This window comes from Ovis canadensis, chromosome 24, assembly GCF_042477335.2.
Source record: "Ovis canadensis isolate MfBH-ARS-UI-01 breed Bighorn chromosome 24, ARS-UI_OviCan_v2, whole genome shotgun sequence".
Lineage (NCBI taxonomy): Eukaryota > Metazoa > Chordata > Mammalia > Artiodactyla > Bovidae > Ovis > Ovis canadensis.
The window spans coordinates 34,103,051-34,122,622 of record NC_091268.1 but is presented as its reverse complement, the minus strand read 5'-3'; the positions used below and the strand labels follow the sequence as shown (position 1 = coordinate 34,122,622).

At 38.2% G+C, this 19,572-nt stretch overlaps 1 protein-coding gene across 1 annotated transcript in view; it reads left to right on the top strand.

The window, feature by feature from the left end:
- Positions 1-19,572, top strand: part of DNAH3 (dynein axonemal heavy chain 3) — a 234,734-nt gene that overhangs the window by 53,939 nt on the left and 161,223 nt on the right. Inside the window, 4 exon segments of the mRNA XM_069570315.1 lie at positions 3,191-3,344; positions 4,102-4,246; positions 10,503-10,714; positions 14,487-14,578. Of these exon segments, the coding sequence (XP_069426416.1) occupies positions 3,191-3,344; positions 4,102-4,246; positions 10,503-10,714; positions 14,487-14,578 (603 nt within the window).

The following is a 19,572-nucleotide window of genomic DNA, read 5'->3' as shown; positions in this document are numbered from 1 at the left end:
AAAGGCAGGGCCAGTGGAAAGCCCTCTCGAGGTTGGAGAGTGGCTGCTGTGCTGCTTCTCTCCCTCCCTACTTGTTCCTGGGGTTCTGGCCAGTAGCTGCATCCCTCCGGGATAACAATTCTTTCTCCTCTGTGTTTCCAGTTCTCATTGTCCCCTCAGGCCTAGGGATCATAGTGACTTCCCTCTGAGGTTACTAGTCTCTGGATGCTTCATTCTCCTCTCTTTGTTCCTGTAACCCTACCCACATCTCACCTCTGTAAGTAGTCCCTTCATTGAAGTCTCTTTCTTTGAACATCAGAGTAAATTATGTTTCTTGCCAGAATTCTTAACAATATAACATTTTAAAATTATTGCAGTATTCTCCCACAGACTTCAGGTGATCCTAGGAATAGAACTCAATTTACTTAACCAAATTTCCCGAGTGCCTACTAATTACTAATGACATACTTATATATATGTATATACTATGGATTTGAAAGCACTTTAAGAAATTGTAATGTGCTAAGCAATTATAAAAAATTTAAAACAATACAAACTGTTATAAAAAATATTTTACAGTGATGTAATACACAGCATATGGAATATAGTCAATATTTTATAATAACTTTGGCTAATGTCTAATATCTATAAAGATATCAAATCACTGTACTATACAACTGAGACCAATATAATATTGCAAGTCAACTGTACTTCAATAAAATTTGTAAAAGAGAAGTTTTAAGCGATAGGTAACTAATATTTTCCAATAATCACTGAGTTTGTATACTACTTCGCTCTGGGAAGAATTCAAAAGTGGTTTTATCAGGGATTTATCTTTGTGTGTAAGTCTGTATTTGGCATCTAAAAAGAATTTTAATGATGTGAAAAGGCAGTCAGCAGCACCTAATTGTGTGGACAACAGGAGAATCAGCTTTCCTCCCATTTTGTTCCACTCAGTGGCAGGTTCCAAGGGCCTAAAAGTAACCTGGAATGTGCATGACAAACATCTCAGGAATGTGAGCTGCTCTTTGCCATGAGAGTGCATCTTGTGAATAGAAAGAAAGGTGTCTTAGGGAGAGTACCCAGATTGTGTTCTGGGGTGTCCAGGGAGAACATAGTGCTTTGCAAATAGCAAGTTCTCACTCTTTTGATGAATGAATGAATGAGTGAGTGAATGAATGAGACTTTTTTCCTAATAAGGATATTCTCTGAAATTAATACCTATCAGAGTATAAAATCACAAAACAAAAGCAAAAACTTAATGCTATGTGTCTCGTTGCACTTATGTTTTCTGAATCCTTAAAACTTTGGTGAAAAATAAACATGAGAGGCAGTAGCCACCTTGCCTGCTTTCCTCTTGGGTTCCTGTATCCATTTCTCTTCTCTGAGGATACAGAGAAGAAAAGGGACATGGGAGGTGGAAGATAAGGCGGATAAGACAGAAGCTCTATGAAGGAAAAGAATGGGAAAATGGAGCGCAGTGGTTGCATTCAAAGGGCAAATCCAAGAAGGGCTCATGTAAATGTAACTTGAAGAATGAGAAGGAGCCCATTAAGGCCAGACTGGGGAGGGAGAGAATAGAAGGATGTCCTATTCTATTGCAGGTATCAAGCATAACCAATGGCTCCAACTTGAGACTACCTTTGCCTATAAAATGAGAGAGTAACATCCCATCACTTTTGCCATATTCTTTGTTAGAAGTGAGTTGCTAGCTCTAGCCCAAACTCAAGAGGACGGTTATACAAGGATATAAATACCAGGAGGTGTGGCTCTTTGAGGACCTTACCAGAGGCTACTTACCACATAGTGTAGTTAGAAATAAATTCAAATCAAACCACTGAAAATTAACTCTTTTAAATTATTTTTAAGAAAAAAAAAAAGAACATCAAAACTGTGTAACAAAATAAAGTATTTTTAAGATAATAGCCAAATATATGTTACTATAGTTGTTCTCCATGGCAAATTCCCCTTATTCATTCAATGAATATTGATGGTATTATGCCAGATGCTTCTTCTAAGTGCTGGAGATTCAATAAGGAATTAAGGAGATTAAAACTGCATTGGTAGAGTTTAAATTCTAGTGAATGAGACTGAACAATTTTATAGTGATTATTATGTACCAGGCTCAATTTGAGCATTTTGTATATGTTAGCTTACTAGAGCAGGCACTTTATCCATCCCTGTTTTATCTGAGGCCTAAAGAGTTTAAAGAACTTGAACAAGATCACATAGCTACTGTGTAGCAATGTAGGGACTTGAACTAGTCAGTCCAGCTCTAGAACCTATCCACCTAACACTATGCTAATCTACCTCTTAGGAAAAGGGAGAAATACATTTGAGAACTGCTTTGTTGATAAATATGAATAAAGTAGATAAATCTCTGGAATAGTCTCCCCTGATCACTCTAACTAAAGTAGCTCCTCACTTCCGTCCACTAGGCATTCTGCTCTGTTCTGTTTTCTTCAGAGCATTTATCACTATCAGAAATATCTTATTTCATATTTATCTAGGTATGGTTTTATCTATCCATCCATTCATTCATCCATTCATATATGTTTACTGTTTGGGTTTCCCCAAACTGAAATACAAACTCCATAATGGTAGGGAGCTTAAGGGTGTACTTCACAAATATATTCCTGATGCCTAGAGCAGTTCTTGGAATTAGACATTTAATAATAAGTATCTAATAAATAAATAATATGTATATGCATGAATTTTATACATGTATATATTTTATTAGGGCTTCTCTGGTGGCTCAGTGGTAAAGAATCCAGCTGCCAATGCAAGAGACACAGGTTCGATCCCTGGATCAGAACAATCCACTGGAGTAAGAAATGGCAACCTACACCAGTATTCTTGCCTGGGAAATCCCATGGACAACACTAGCCTGCCATGCTACAGTCCTTGGGGTGACAAAAGAGTCAGATATGACTTAGCAACTAAACAACAACATATATTAAATAGCATATATATTATAATACATATTTTATATACATTTACCTGTATGAGAAACATCTGGAAATATTTAACCACCGATAGGTTCACAGCAGCTGTCTCTGGGAGGTAGGATTACAAATTATGTATAATAGCATATATTTGTAAGTTTTACATCTATGGTATCAGAAGATCATATTCTCCCCAGGCTTGAATATGGCTGAACAGTGCTGATAAATGGAAAATCCAAATATGATTGGATTGTCTTTACTTTCAGGTGCTCAGAATTTGAAGTGAAACTTGAGGGCTACAGCAAGGAACTAGAAGGTTTTAGGAAACGTGAAGTAATGACTACAGAAGAAATGAAGAACAATGTTGAAAAGCTTAATGAGCTTTCAAAGAACCTAGATCAAGCACTGGTGGAATTTGAGGTTCGGGGTCTTGGGATGGGCACTTATGACTGTACTGCTCTGTTGGTCCTTGGTTATGTGTTTTCCTAACATCACCTGTCAGGTGGATAGTATTAGTTGATTGACAGGTTCTTTCTCTGGTACTATCAACTACCTTTCCCCATACTCCTACATTATATCAGCTTTGTTAGTCACTGAGTACATAAAGAAGAGTTATTAATATAATGGAATAATTGCTGACATGTATCAAGCATGTATTATGTACATAATGTACAAAGGACTTCCTATGTGAAATGTCACTTAATATCCATAATAAGTCTTTGGGGTAGGTACTATATATTCATTTATCTCTATTTAAAATGGGAGAACTAAGTCTTGGAGAAGCTAAGTAACTTGCCCTGAAGTTGTCTACAGTAGTAAGTTCTTTAATCATTAAAGTTCTTACCTTTGAGCACAAGAAGGTAACATTGTGTTAACAGTTAAAGTACATATAAAAATTCGTGAAAATGGGTATATGTGTTACGGTGGAAGCAAAGATGATGGAGCAAGTGGCCAATTATTGGAAAGTTTCACTCACTGATCTCAGGTGCCATGACCCTCAGAGGTAACAGAGAGACCTTCTTGCTTGAATTCATACCTTATTTTCTGGTCTTACTCTCCAGATGAACATGCATCTTCCTCAACTTGGTTTTCAAAGCGCTGAGGAATTTGCCATGGTGGCTTCTGGGGTTCAAAAGAACCACCCACCCAATAAACAGCATCCCCTTTTGCCCTGCAGTTGATCAATAAGGAGGAGGAGCTGTTGGAAAAGGAGAAGAGTACCTTCCCTCTTCTGCAAACTGTGATGACCAACAAAGTGCCTTATGAGCAGCTGTGGGTGACAGCCTATGAGTTTAGCACCAAGTCAGAGGAATGGATGAATGGTATGCCGCAGTTTCACTCTACTCGGACAGAATGGGAGTAGGGTAGCAGAATCAACCCAGCCAGTTCTGAAATAAGACTGGGACTTCAGATTCTAGCTGGACTTTTTATCATATTCTCATATTCTGGATTAAGGCAACAATAGTTAAATTTTTCTGATGTGATAACGATGGAAGGTGGGGATCAAAAAGCTAGACCTGTAGCTAGGATATATTAGAATGGGCAACCACTCAAAGCCATGGATTGGATAGTGACTCAGAGAGGCAAGTGGTGGGAGGATAAGATGGCAGCTCCCCTATTATGCTGATGCTTTATGCCAGGGCTTCAATATAATAAACACAACTATGAGGAACACCTTTGTTGCCAATTTTCTGGATACAATAATGATAATTTTCTTAGGATAAATTACTGGAAGTGAAATGGCTAGATCAAAGAAAAGGTTGTAATAAAAATATAAGGATTTTAGAATTTACTTTTATTATTGGTATTGCTTTCCAGAAAAGTTATGTTTTAATTTAATATTCTTCTAGCAGTATTTGAGTGCCCATTCCTCATACCCTCAACAAACATGAGAAATAAGAGCTTTACTTTTATTCTCAAAAAAGTGTTTTTTTCTTTAATAGAAGTTGAATGTTTATTGATCAATTGAATTCCTTGTTTAATAAGTCTATTTATGTGCTCTCTCACTTTTTTCTATTAGTAAACCACCTTATTTAAATAATTTTCCATTTTGAATAATATTTTTATGGATGCATTTTAGTTTTTCAAGTACTCAATCATATCTACACATTTAGAATATTTTACCTTATTTATCACTTTCACACCTCTTTTAAAATTCACTTTTCTGTGTTAACTAGCACTTCCAAATTAAACAGTAGTTATAATGAACACCTTTGTCTTATTCCTGATTCTAATGGAATTCTTCTAGAATGTCACCTTTAAACATGATGCTTTTTGTTGATTTGAGGCACAAAATATTTATGGTGTTAAGGAAGTATTTATAATTTAGCATGTCTTTTTGTTAGATATAATATATTTAAAATTTTTATATTTTGTTTATCAGTTCCAATGACTTCAATAAACTTCCTTGTACTACTCCTTCCTAATCACACTCTCTACAGCCTTAACACCTAGCAACTATTGATCTCTTCATTGTTACTACAGCTTTGTCTTTTTGAGACTGTCATATAAATTCCACTTTCTTTTTCAAATTATAATCCAACTTTTACAGCACCTTTGTCTTTATATCTCTTGTATAAAATTTTAGAATCAGCTTATTCATTTATATATGAAATCTGCTGGAATTGTGATTGGAAATATATTACATCTAGAGATCAATTTGGAAAAGAATTGATATCTTTACCACAAAATCTTCCAATCCATGGACATTGCACATCTAATTATTTTGATCTTCTTTGACTTCGTTTTGCCAATGTTTTGTAGGTTTCAGCATGTTTTGTTAAATTTACATGTATTTCTTTTTATTTGTTGTTGTTCAATTGCTAAGTCATGTCTCACTCTTTGTGACCCCTTGAACTGCTCCACACCAGACTTCCTGTCCTTCACTATCTCCCAGAGTTTGTTCAAACTCATGTCCATTGAGTTGGTGATGCCATTCAACCATCTCATCCTCTATCACCCATTTCTCCTCCTGCCCTCAATCTTTCCCAGCATCAGGGTCTTTTCCAGTGAGTCAGCTCTTCACATTAGGTGACGAAATATTGGAGCTTCAGCTTCAGCATCAGTCCTTCCAATGAATATTTAGAATTGATTTCCTTTAGGATTGACTGGTTTGATCTCCTTGTAGTCCAAGGGACTCTCAAGAGTCTTCTCTAGCACCACAATTCAAAGGCATTAATTCTTCAGTGCTCAGCCTTCCTTATGGTCCAACTCTCACATCTGTATGTGATTGGAAAAACCATAGTTTTGGCTATATGGACTTTTGTCAGCAAAATGATATCTCTACTTTTTCATACACTGTCTAGGTTTGTCATAGCTTTTCTTTGAAGGAGCAAGCATCTTTTTAAGTTCACAGGTATAGTCACCATCTGCAGTGATTTCTGGAGTCCAAGAAAGTAAAATCTGTCACTGCTTCCACTTTTTCCCCATCTGTTTGCCATGAAGTGATAAGACTGGATGCCATGATTTTAGGTTTTTGAATGTTGAGTTTAAAGCCACCTTTTTCATGCTCCTCTTTCACCCTCATCATGAAGCTCTTTAGTTCCTCTTCACTTTCTGCCATTAGAGTGGTGTCATCTACATATCTAAGGTTATTGATACTTCTCCTGGTGATCCTGATTCCAGCTTCATCCAGCCTGGGATTTCACATGATGTACTAAACAGGGTGACAATATATAGCCTTGACATACTCCTTTCCTAATTTTGAACCAGTCCATTGTTCCATGTCTGGCTTTGACTGTTGCTTCTTTTCCTGCATACAAGTTTCTCAAGAGATAAGTAAGGTAGTCTGGTATTCCCAGTTCTTTAAGAGTTATGATGTATATTTTATACATATATTTTATATAAAGCTATGATACATGTATTTAAATTTTGTTGTGTATATTAAAACAATTGGGATTTGGCAGCATTTTTTTAACCTATTTTAAAATTAATTTTGTTTTCTCACTGTCAAGTTTTAGAGTTCTTTGTATATTTCAGACAGCAATCATTTATCAGATATATGTTTTGCAGTTTTTTTCTACTAATCTTTGGCTTATCTTTTCAATCTTTTTACAGTGTCTTTCACAAAGCAGATTTTAATTTTAATAAAGTTTAGTTTGTCATTTCTTTCATAGATCATGCCTTTAGTTTTGTATCTAAGAAGTTAGCACCAAACCCAAGGTCCTCTAGATTTTTCTGCTATGGATCTCTGCTGTGTATCTCCTAGAATTTTTATAGTTTTGCATTTTACATTTAAGTCCATGATCCATTTTTATTAATTTGTGTCAAGGCTGTATACTTTGCATCTACATTAGTTTTTGCATGTGGATATCTAGTTATTCTAAAACTATTTGCTGAAAAGTTTCGCTCTCTTTTTTATTCCCTTTGCTTCTTTGTGAAAGATTAGGTGACTATGGTGGGCCTTATTTCTGGGCTCTCTATTTTGTTCCACTGACCTATTTGTCTCTTCTTTTACCCAAAATACACTTGATTATCATAGCTGTATGGTAAGTTTTGAAGCTGGATAATGACAGTCCCCCAACTTTACATTTCTCCTTTAATATTATATTGGCTATTCTGGGTCTTTGCTGTCTCCACATAAACTTTAGAATCAGTTTTGTCAGTATCTACAAAAAAAACTTGTTGGTATTTTGATTGGGATTGTGCTGAATCCATAGATCCAGCGGGGAAGAACTGACATCTTGACAACATTGAATTTTCCTATACATGAGTAGTAATTTTTTTCTGCACTTATTTCCTTCTTCCTTAATTTCTTTCATTAGAGTTCTATAGTTTTCCTTATACGGACAATGTACAAATTTTGTTAGGTTTATGCCTAAGTGTTTCAATTTTGGAGGGTGCTGACTCGATGGACATGAGTCTGAGTGAACTCCGGGAGTTGGTGATAGAAAGGGAGGCCTGGCGTGCTGCAGTTCATGGGGTCGCAAAGAGTTGGACACGACTGAGCAACTGAACTGAACTGAACTGAATGTAAATGGATATGTTTTTAATTTCCAGTCCACACTGTTTGTTAATAACATATAGGAAAGCAATTAATTTTTGTGTATTAACCATGTACCCTGCAACTTTGCTGTAGCTGTGAATTACTTTCCGGAGATTTCTGTTTGTTATTGATTCTTTCCTATTTTCTATGTACATGATAGTGTCATATGCAATTAAAGTTTTGTGTCTTCTTTCCCAATCTGTATCCTTTTATTTCCTGTCTTGTCTTACTGTATTATCTAGAACTACCACATAATGATGTTGAAAAAGGAGTGGTGAGAGGGGACATTCTTGCTGTGTTAATTGACCATAGCTGTATGGGTTTATTTCTAAGATCTCTGTTATGTTCCATTGATCCATGTCATTTCTGTGCCAATAATCATGCTCTTTTCATTACAGTAACTTTGTAGTATTGTCTGTAGTCTGGAAGGGTTATGAGTCCCACCTTATTCCTTTTCCTCTGGATTTCTTTACCAATTCTGAGTCTTTTATGGTTCTATATAAATTTTAGTATTGTTTGTTGTAGTTCTGTGGGGATAAAAGGTCATGGGTACTTTGATAGAAATCATGTTTAATCTATAGATTGCTTTGGATAGTATGGCCATTTTAGCTTCTTTCAGTCCAAGAGCATGGGATAAATGTCCATTTCTTTGAATCATCTTCAGTTTCCTTTATGAATGTTTTGTAGTTCTTAGTCTTTCACCTTCTTGCTCAGGTTTATTCCTACATATTTTATTTTATTTTTTGGATGAGATTTTAAAAGATTTTAATATTTCTTTCCTGATATTTCATTGTTAGTATAAAGAAATGCGACCAATTTCTATATGTTAATCTTGTATCCTGCTACCTTGCTGAATTCATTTTTCAGTTCTAGTAGCTTTTGTGTGGAATCTTTAGGCCTTTTTATATAGCGTATCATGTCATCTGCATATAATGACAGTTTTACTTCTTCCCTTTCAATCTGGATACCTTTCATTTTTATTTTTCTTGTCTGATTGCTATGCCTAGGACTTCTAATGTTATACTGCATTAAGGTGGTAAAAATGGACATCTTTGTCTTGTTCCAGATTTTAGTGGGAAGCCTTTTCACTGAATATTATAAGGGTTGTGACATCTCACAACTTTTGATGTTAATTTTTATTTTCATTTACCTCAAAATATTTTAAAATTTCTGTTGATATTTCTTTTTTGACCATGTGTTATTTAGAAGTATATGGTTTAATTTCCTAAGTATTGGGGGATTTTTCTAACTATCTTTTCTGTTATTAAGTTATGAGAATAAAAATTCTTGCCTCAGTTCCAATATTAGGGAGAAAGTATTCCATCTTTCACCATTAAGTGTAATGGGTTTTTCGCTTTTATGTTTTTAAACCACTTTTTTTTTTAATTTTAAAATCTTTAATTCTTACATGCGTTCCCAAACACGAACAAAACCACTTTTCTGTAGTCTGAATGACATATAAAAAGCTGTATATACTTAATATGTATAAAAATATAATGATAGTGTAGGTTTTCATACATGCTCTGTATCAGGCTATGGACATTCTCTTCTATTCCTAGTTTGTTTAAGGATTTTTATCATGAATGGATATTGGACTTTGTCAAATGCTTTTTCTGCTTCAATTTACATTGTCATGTGATTTTCCTTCTTTTGACTGTTAGTATCATGTATTATATTGCTTGATTTTCAAATATTAAATCAACCTTGCATTCTGCTGATAAACTTCACTTAAACATGGTATATGATTCTTTTTATATATTGTATCTTTATATATATATAAAGAAATGTGCATATTTTTCCTTCTTTGAAAAAAATTTTAATATTCTAGTTCTTAACAAAATTGTGTGGGCTGATAAAGTATGTTATTTATTAATGAAGTTATATGAATAAGTTTATTTTTAGTCTCAGCAGCCCTGAAAGAAAAGTGTTTTTGAGTTAATTAGCAACATCATAATATAAGAGTTAATACTAATTTGAAATATAAAAGGAGAAGAAAGCAGCAGCATGGGAAGACTGAATGTGAAACCCAAATGTTAAAAGATATCTGGGAAAGAAAAAAAGAAAATGAATGTTTTGGCAAAGTTTTTTTTAATGAGATGTCATTTTCTGCTTTAAAGAATATCTATTTTTAATATTCAACCTTGCATAAAATCTCTCAGAACTGTACAATTAACTCCCATGTTCCTATTCACCCACGTTCTCCAATTGTTAATATTTCACAGCATTTGTGGAACACCTTTTGATACTTCTGTAATAGGATCTACAACTTAACTCTAACAATTGCTTCCATACTAACATTCTATGCCAGGCATTATATTAGCCACTTTATTTGTCTCATATAATTTTTACAGCTACCCACCTAGGTACCCATTATTATCCCTGTGTCCCAGGTCAGGCTACTGAGGCTTAGAAAAGTTCAATTAGTATGCCCAAGGCTTCACTGGTTAGGTAGAGGTTTCAGACCAACTCCAAAGCTTGTGCTTGTTAACAGTGTCATACCATAGACATAATTATAAATTCAGAGAATTAAGGTATGTGTGATTAACACTATTTGGTGATCTGACCTTTCTCCCACCCCATCTTTTCTATTTCAGGACCCCTCTTTTTACTGAATGCTGAGGAAATTGCAGAAGAAATAGGGAATATGTGGAGGACAATATACAAATTGACCAAGACCTTAGCGGACATGCCTGCACCTAGGCGCTTAGCAGAGAATGTGAAAATCAAGATTGATAAATTCAAGCAGCACATCCCTATCCTCACCATTTCCTGCAACCCAGGAATGAAAGACCGGCACTGGCAGCAGGTCCTTGTCACTGCCCACCCCACCAGCCCAGCCCATTTCTGGTCCTGATAGCCCTTTGGAAGGCAGGAACCATTAATGGGTCAAAACTTTGCTTTCTGAAAGGAAAATCTACTTGAGGCCAAGAGAGTAAAGGTGGTGATACCCTTCCTGCCTCTCCACATGAACAGGCTGATCCTTTTCTTTGGGGACCCCATTGCTGGTGGTTGAGTATTAGTCCAGCCAGTGGCCACAAAAGCTCTCTTTATCTGCTTTCCTAAGCACCTCGCTGTTCAGGGTCCTAAAGACAATAGTGCTCAGTTGCTCAGTTGTGTCTGACTCTTTGGGGCCCAGTAGACTGTAACCCACGAGGCTCCCTTGTCCATGGAATTTTCCATGCAAGAATACTGAAGTGGGTTGCCATTTCCTACTGCGGGGGATCTTTCTGACCCAGGAGTCAAACCCATGTCTCTCTTGTCTCCTGCATTGGCAGGCAAATTCTTTACCACTAGCACCACCTGGGGAGCCCCAAAAGATGATAAGGGTCTCAAATTACAATGAGAGGGGCCTGGATTTGTTCCTTGACCTAGGCTACACAAAAGTGAAAGTCTATTTCTGGGGGCTCCTAATGATGCCAAATGATTCCTACTTCAGCTTCATCATCCAGCAGGCTATGTTCAGAAATAATTTTGCACTGTTTTCTTCAGCCCTTTTGAGTCCATAAATGAGAATAATAATTATTCTCCCTGAAAACGATGGGATTTTTACAAGCAATCTAGTGTGAGGGATTTTTACAGGCAATCAAGGTGACAAATGTGGTGTGAATACTAATAAGAAAAAAGGAAACTCACTGTGTTTCTAAAATGATGATCACATTCGAGAGCTAGCAATGGCCTTGAAACATCTTCTACCAGGGAGTTGCTCTGTGTGGAGGCGGAGATGAGACTGGCTCTCCATGCACAGATCCCTCCCTGAAACTCCCTCTCTGCAAAGCATGCACAAGATCAGGGACATTCTCTCTAGAAGCAGTCTGAGAGCACCCTTATTAGGAGTTTTGAAATTCAAGACATAAGCATAGGACTTAAAGAACAAAGCAAAGACATCTAGTAGACTTTGGGTCTTGAACTGCCTCAGCAGAGAGATCTGTACGGGAATAGCTGCCTCACTTGGTACTCACGGGGTGCCTCTCCCTGTGGACCTAACCTGACTAGAACTTTGACCCATTTAGAGAGTGAGGTAGCCAGATGCCCTCTAGCAGTGCTAGTTCTCTCCATGAGATGGCATTATAGAAAGTATCCTCATCAATGGCATTTAAACAGTGTTACAGGGGAGGCTCAGAAAGCCTTCCTCTCTCCATCTGCTGCTTCCCCTGTGATAGTATTCTCATAGTTGGGCACTTTAAAAATCCCAACCGTTCCTAGACGTTAATAATTCTCGCTTATAAGCCACTTAGATGGACAGACTGGGGGAGAAATTCGCTGGAATTAAAATAATAACAATAATAGCTAAAGTGTACTGAGTACCAACTATGTACTGAATACTGTTATATACTTTATGTGGATTCTCTCATTTCATCTTCCCAACAGTGCTTTGAAGAACAATAAATTGTCTCCATGGTCATAGAGGACGCATTCTCAGTTCTAATTCTCAGTGCCAACTCAGGAGATTCTTGTTCACAGATTTGGCTCTGGCGGGGGTTCTATAGGCTTAACCATCTGTAGCTCTCAAGGCTACAAAATGGATTTTCTAGGGTTGTGAGGTGGTTGTTTTGAGATTTCTGTCTGTTTCCCAGAACTTGAGCAAGAAAGTCTAGTCTCCATGTTTGAAACATAGAATTTATTGCTACTGCGGTTTAAAACAGGATAGAACAGGTAATGCTGCACTGATATGTACCAAAGCTGACTCTCTAGGATGCTGCTGCCCAGTGGAAATAATAAGCATGCATGTAATTTTAAAGTTTCTAGTAGCCACATTTTTAAAAGTAAAAACAGGTGAAATAAATTGTGAATATGTTTAACCAAACATGTCTAAAACATTATCAGTTCAATAGATAATCAATATAAAAATGTTAATGTGATCTCTCTTTGAAATATGGCATGCTTTTACAAAATTCCAGCACGTTTCAATATGAATTAGTTGCATTTCAAGTTCTCAAAAACTGCAGGGGGTTAGTGGCTACATATTGGATAGTATAACTTCAGCTCTTAGAGTTAGAAAACCAGATACCTTTTTAATCTGTATAATTAACAAAGCAATTTAAAAATAAAACTACAAATCTCTGAGTCTTTCACAGGCCAAGTGCTATGCCAAGTGCTTTACACAGTTATGTCATTTAACCCTAGAGATAATGTGTTATTCTAAAGTCATACTTGCAGAATTAGAGAATAAATGAGAGCCCAGAGCCACCAGAAACAATTGTGCGGTTTGTTCTTGAGGGAATGCTATTTTTGTGCCCTACAGTTTGAATTGTGCTTTCTAGAGTTATGCAGTATATAATCTGTACAACTATACCTAGAAGACCTATAGGAAACACTAATGTATGGTGGATGAGAGATTTGGCATCAGAATTAGATCCAAGTCCCAATTCTGAAATGGCTATTATGATCTATTATTATGATCTATTAGCCAAATGGTCATAAACAAGATACTTAATTTCTTTGTCTCAGTTTCCTTTTATGTAAAATGGGAATAATAATGTATTAGTACCTTCCTCACCTTGTTGAGAGAATGAAGGAAGTACGTAAAGCTCTTACAACAGTGCCTATCACATAGTAGGCCTGCAGTAATATCACTTTTGTTATTTCCGTTACCTCGGTGGTCCTCCAGGTGATCTCAGAACCCAGATTGGAAGCTGTGTGAATTGCTTTCACTCCACAAGTGCTTATTGATGCTACATTCCAGGCCCCAGGGACACAGGGCTGAATAAGACAGAACGTGATGCAACTTTCATATCCCTTCCTGTTCTGATATTCTTTAGTCCTACTGGAGCTGGACTGATACAAAACTGGGCAATAGGGAAGGTTTTTTACAGAGCTTCATTCCCCCAACCCGCATGCTCTTCTTGAGCACACATAACCCTCATGCTGCCCAGATCTCTCAATCCCTATAAAAGGGCTCAAAAGCCATCATAGACTTCATCAAAGACTGTTCACGGGGATATTTTCACTTAAAAGATAAAGTTGGGTAATATTTACACCAAAGGAATGGTCATAACAAGTGCTAACATTTCCAACCAGTTAGTACACTGAGTTGGAAGGAAGATTTTCCTCTTTCCCAGCACCCCCAGATCACAGAATCTGGGAATCTGCCTGTCCCATGTCCTCATGACTTCCTCATTTGATTCAGCACATCCAGCAGCTTCTGAGCATAAACCACATTTTGCCCTGGTTCACCACCTGAGAGCACAAAACTGGACCTAGTTGTGAGGACTGTTAGGTAGTGTGGGACCCGTAAGGTGCCCACATGTTTGCATTATGCCAAGTTCTGGTGGGAGAACAACCCCCAGTAAACCAGACACAGTGCAGGCTGGGCCCTACCTAGGCTGCCTCCCAGATCCTTAGACCTGCACTGTCCAGTTCGTTAGCCACTTGCTACACTCAGCTATTTAAACATAAATAATTAAAATTAAATAAAATTTGAAAATCAGTTCCTCAATCATATTAGCCACCATCTCAGGGCTCACCAGCTGAATGTGACTGGTGGCTCCTGCACAGCTATAGAACATTTCAGTCATCACAAGAAGTCTACTGAACAACACTAATTTGGACAACGCACACTTGTTTTTTTCTCTTTGCAGATCAGTGAGATTGTCGGCTATGAAATAAAGCCCACTGAAACGACTTGTCTCTCAAATATGCTGGAATTTGGATTTGGCAAATTCATTGAAAAGTAAGACTTCTCCTTTCAGAAAGTTTTTGGTCAAGGTATCTGTAATTTCCTATACTTGTGTGACTGAATGGCCATATAGCAAGCCACATTTCTCATTTTGGTTTAGGATAACCTCTATTTCAGCTGACTAGCAACCCACTCCAGTGTTCTTGCCTGGAGAATCCCAGGGACGGGGGAGCCTGGTGGGCTGCCGTCTATGGGGTCACACAGAGTCGGACACGACTGAAGTGACTTAGCAGCAGCAGCAGCAGCAGCAGCAGCAGCTGGTGAAGCTTTCATCTCCAGCTGTGGAGTTTCTGTTTTTTGTTTAATATTTATTTATTTGGCTGTGTCAGGTCTTAGTTGCAGGATCTTTGATCTTCATTGTGGCATGTGGGATCTTTAGTTGCAGCATGTGGGATCTAGTTCCCTGACCAGACATTGAACCCAGCCCCTTGCATTGGGAGCGCAGAGTCTTAGCCACTGGACCACCTAGGGAAGTCCCTCCAGTTGCAGAGTTGATGTCAGATTATGACTAGAAAATTGAGTTAGAGATTCTATTTCAAAAATAAAAAATTTTAAAGAGTTCTTTGAACCTGAGCTCCAAGTCCAGCTAGACTTTGGGCAAGACCATAGCACTTTTCTGGGCCTCAGTTTCCTCCTTGTTAAACAACAGCAACAAACAGGAGGGGCTCTCTGAGCTAAATGAAATATGGTCAAATGAGAGATCTCTTCACTTGCTTTCTCTCATTCTCCAAATGCCCCTAGAGTTTGCATGTGAGAATTTGTACTATTGAAACTGCTGTTTTTATGACCAGAGATTCTCAGAACCCTGTTTGCTTTTCCATACTTCCTTCAGGGTGATGGATGGGAAGATGTGTTCCTGAGACTAAAGACCCCATTAGGCAGCTGGGTTTGGGCTCACTAAACACACATGGTTCTCAGACTGTGATCCCAGTCCAGCTGCATCAGCATCACCAGCAAACTTGTTAGAAATGCACATTCTCAGGCACCACCCCAATTTGTTCAATCAGAAATTCAGGGGGTGAGCACTGCAATCTGTGTTTTAACAAATCCTCCAGGTCAGTGTTGTGCAGTACAGGAGCAGCTTGGTACATGTGGCCTCTCATCCTTTAAAATGTAGCTATTCTGAATTTGATGTGCTGAGTGTATAAATATAGGCTGGACTTCAAAGATTTATTAAGAAAAAAGGCAAAATACTTATTTTAAATAGTGATTATCTGTTGAAATTATAATATTTTGGACTTATTGTTATTGTTGTTCAGTCGCTCAATCATGTCTGACTCTTTGCGAACCCATGGACTGTAGCATGCCAGGCTTCCCTGTCCTCCACTGTCTCCCAGAGTTTGCTCAAACCCATGTCCATTGAGTCAGTGATGCCATCCAACTATCTCATCCTCTGTCACCTACTTCATCTCTTGCCTTCAATCTTCCCCAGCATCAGGGTCTTTGCCAATGAATCAGCTCTTTGCATCAGGTAGCCAAAGTATTGGAGCTTCAGCTTTAGTATCAATCCTTCTAATGAATATTCAGGACTGATTTCCTTTCCAATGAATAATGAATATTCATTGACTGGTTGGATCTCCTTGCTTTCCAAGGGAACCTCCAGAGTCTTCTCCAGCACCACAACTAGAAAGTATCAATTCTTCAATGCTCAGCCTTTTGTATGGTCCAACTCTCATATCCATACAGGGCTACTGGAAAAATCATAGCTTTGACTAGATGGACCTTCGTCAGCACAGTGATGTCTCTGCTTTTTAAATCACTGTATAGGTTCATCATAGTTTTTCTTCCAAGGAGCAAATATCTCTTAATTTCATAGGTGCAGTCACCATCTGCAGTGATTTTAGAGCCCATGAAACTAAAGTTCTGTCACTGTTTCTCTTGTTTATCCATCTATTTGCCATGACGTGATGGGACCAGATGCCATGATCTTCATTTTCTGAATGTTGAGCTTTAAGCCAACTTTTTTACTCTCTTCTTTCACTTTCATCAAGAGGCTTTTGACTTCCTCTTCACTTTCTGCCATAAGGGTGGTATCAGCTGCATATCTGAGGTTATTGATATTTCTCCCAGCAATCTTGACTCCAGCTTGTGCTCTTTCCAGCCCAGCATTTCTCATGATGTACTCTACATAAAAGTTAAATAAGCTGGGTGACAATATACAGCCTTGACATACTCCTTTTCCTATTTGGAACCAGTCTGTTGTTCCATGTCCAGTTCTAATTCTTGCTTCCTGACCTGCATATAGGTTTCTCAAGAGGCAGGTCAGGTGGTCTGGTATTCCCATCTCCTTCAGAAATTTCCACAGTTTATTGTGATCCACACAGTCAAAGGCTTTGGAATAGTCAATAAAGCACAAATAGATGTTTTTCTGGAACTCTCTTGCTTTTTCCATGATCCAGTGGATGTTGGCAATTTGATCTCTGGTTCCTCTGCCTTTTCTAAAACCAGCTTGAACATCTGGAAGTTCACGATTCACGTATTGCTGAAGCCTGGCATGGAGAATTTTAAGCATTTACTAGCATGTGAGATGAGTGCAATTGTGTGGTAGTTTGAGCATTCTTTGGCATTGCCTTTCTTTGGGATTGGACACATCATTTTTACCAGGTTTATGTAATTTTATTTAAGGGCCTCATTTTCCCCAGTAAGATGTTCCCAAGAAATAGCAGCTATAGAACAATTATGCTGCACTGAGTATTTTATATGCATTAGCCAACTTATCCATCACAACAACCTAATATTCTAGGTAATTTTAGTCACGTTTTACAGATGAGAAAATAAATTGATTAGAGAAATTAAGTAACTATCCAGAGGTCACAAGAACCAAGACCTGAGCCCAGGCTAGCTGACTTCAGAGCCTTAACTGTTACTGTTTACTGCCTTGAAAGATAAACCCATGTTTGGAGACAGAGGGTGAGCAAATACAGAGCATACTGCCACGCTTCTTGCCACCGTGCTCAGTTGTGACAAATCCAGAAGTGGTGATGCCTTGGCCAAGTTGTTAACCTCTGTGTGCCCAATCTCCTTATCTGTAAAATAGAAATAATAATAGTAGCTAGGTGATCAAGAGTTATTGTGAGGATTATGAGATAAGGCATGTAACCCGAACTGACTTAATTTTTAAGTTCTCAGCTACCACCTATTAGTGAGGTATGGTGCCCTCTATAGCCCACTCTCTGTAGTTAAGGTAGTTTTATCACAGCCCACAGTTAGTTAGGGGGCTTCCCTGGTGGCTCAGACAGTAAAAGAATCTGCAGTGCTGGAGACCCAGATTTGATCTCTGAGTTGGGAAGATCTCCTGGAGAAGGGAATGGCTACCCACTCCAGTATTCTTGCCTGGAGAAATCCATGAACAGAGGAGCCTGGCAGGCTACAGTCCATGGGGTCACAAAGAGTCAGACATGGCTGAATGACTAACAGTGCATTTGGATAAGGTCAATTTGATATACTTCACGGACTCCCAACCTTATTAATCCTCTCCTGCAATTATCTGCATAATCATAAGTCATAAGGCACATTTCCAAGCATTTTGTCTTATTTAATTATACCAAAACCCTTGATATGGGCAAATGGGGACTGAAGGCCTGTCAAGTGACTTAGTCACAGCCACACATCCAGCCTATTTGTCTCATACTCATCTAGGTTGACACCTGCCTTTATTATTCTCTGTGCTCACTCGATTTAGTTGTCTCCTGAGAAGGTCACATTTAGGATGGTGGCCGTGCTGCTGAGGTGTTCATCTGGCGTTATCATGCCTCTTCTACTTCCCTCTGTGAGGCCAAATTTGGGTTTTCAGCTCAATTCAGTTGTCCTGTTTGGCTGACCACATGTGAGCAATTCTGTTGCTCCTCTGATAGGGCAGAAAGCACATTGTTGGGGAGAAAGAAACGCTGGATTAGGAGTCAGAAGAACTGGTATCTAGTTCTTCAGTCACACCTGGATTTAGCTCTCCTGCAGAAAGAAGAAGAAAGGAATCTATCTTCCCCTTCTCTCACTATGTCTCTCTTTCTATGGAACCTCTAGAGGGGCTGTTCCATGGACGGGCCCAATGCATCAGGAAAATATCAGATATGTTTTTCAAAAGTATGGACAGAAAGTGGAGAAAAAGCCATCATATAAATTAACGGAAGTTCTAAGATCTGAATAAGAAGTAAATAATAAATCAAACCTGCGTCTCTTAAGTCTGCACTGGCAGGCAGGGTGTTTACCACTCATACCACCTGGGAAGCCCAATAATTCTGAAGTAAATAGGAATAATAAGGAGTAAATGAAAATGGAAAAAAGGTTTTGTTTTAATGCTTAAAATAGTGGTTCTCAACTGGGGATGTCCACTCCGAGGGGATAGTTGGCAACACCTGGAGACATTTTTGGTTGGTGCAACTGGCAAGGGGTGAGGACTAGGGGAGTCAGCCACTGGCATCTAGTGGGTTGAGGGCAAGGATGCTACTAAACATCCTGCAGTGCACAGGACAGCTGCTCACAACAAAAAATTACCTCCTTGTATTAGTTTTCTAGTGCTGCTGTAACAAATACCATAGTCTGATTGGCTTAAACAACACAAATGTACTTGCTCACAATTGTAGGTTTGAAGTCTAAGGTCAAGGGGGTTTTTCTTGGGGGTGGGAGCAGGGGATAGGGACTGAGGGCTGGGATTTGGTTTCTTCCAAGGCCTCTCTCCTTGCAAATGACTGCCTTCTCCCTGTGTCCTCATGTGGTCTTCCCTCTATGTATGTATCTTAATCTCCTCTTCTAATAAAGATACCAGTCATTGGTCCAGTGGCTAACACTTTGCACTCCCAATGCAGGAGGCCCAGGTTCAATCCGTGGTTGGAGAACTAAGATCCCACATGCCACAACTAAAGACCCAGCACAGCTAAATAAATAAATACTTTTTTTAAAAAATGATACCAGCCATATCGGATTGGACCCACTTTAATGACCTCATTTTAATTTAACTACATCTTTAAAGACTTATTTGGGTTTTCGAAATA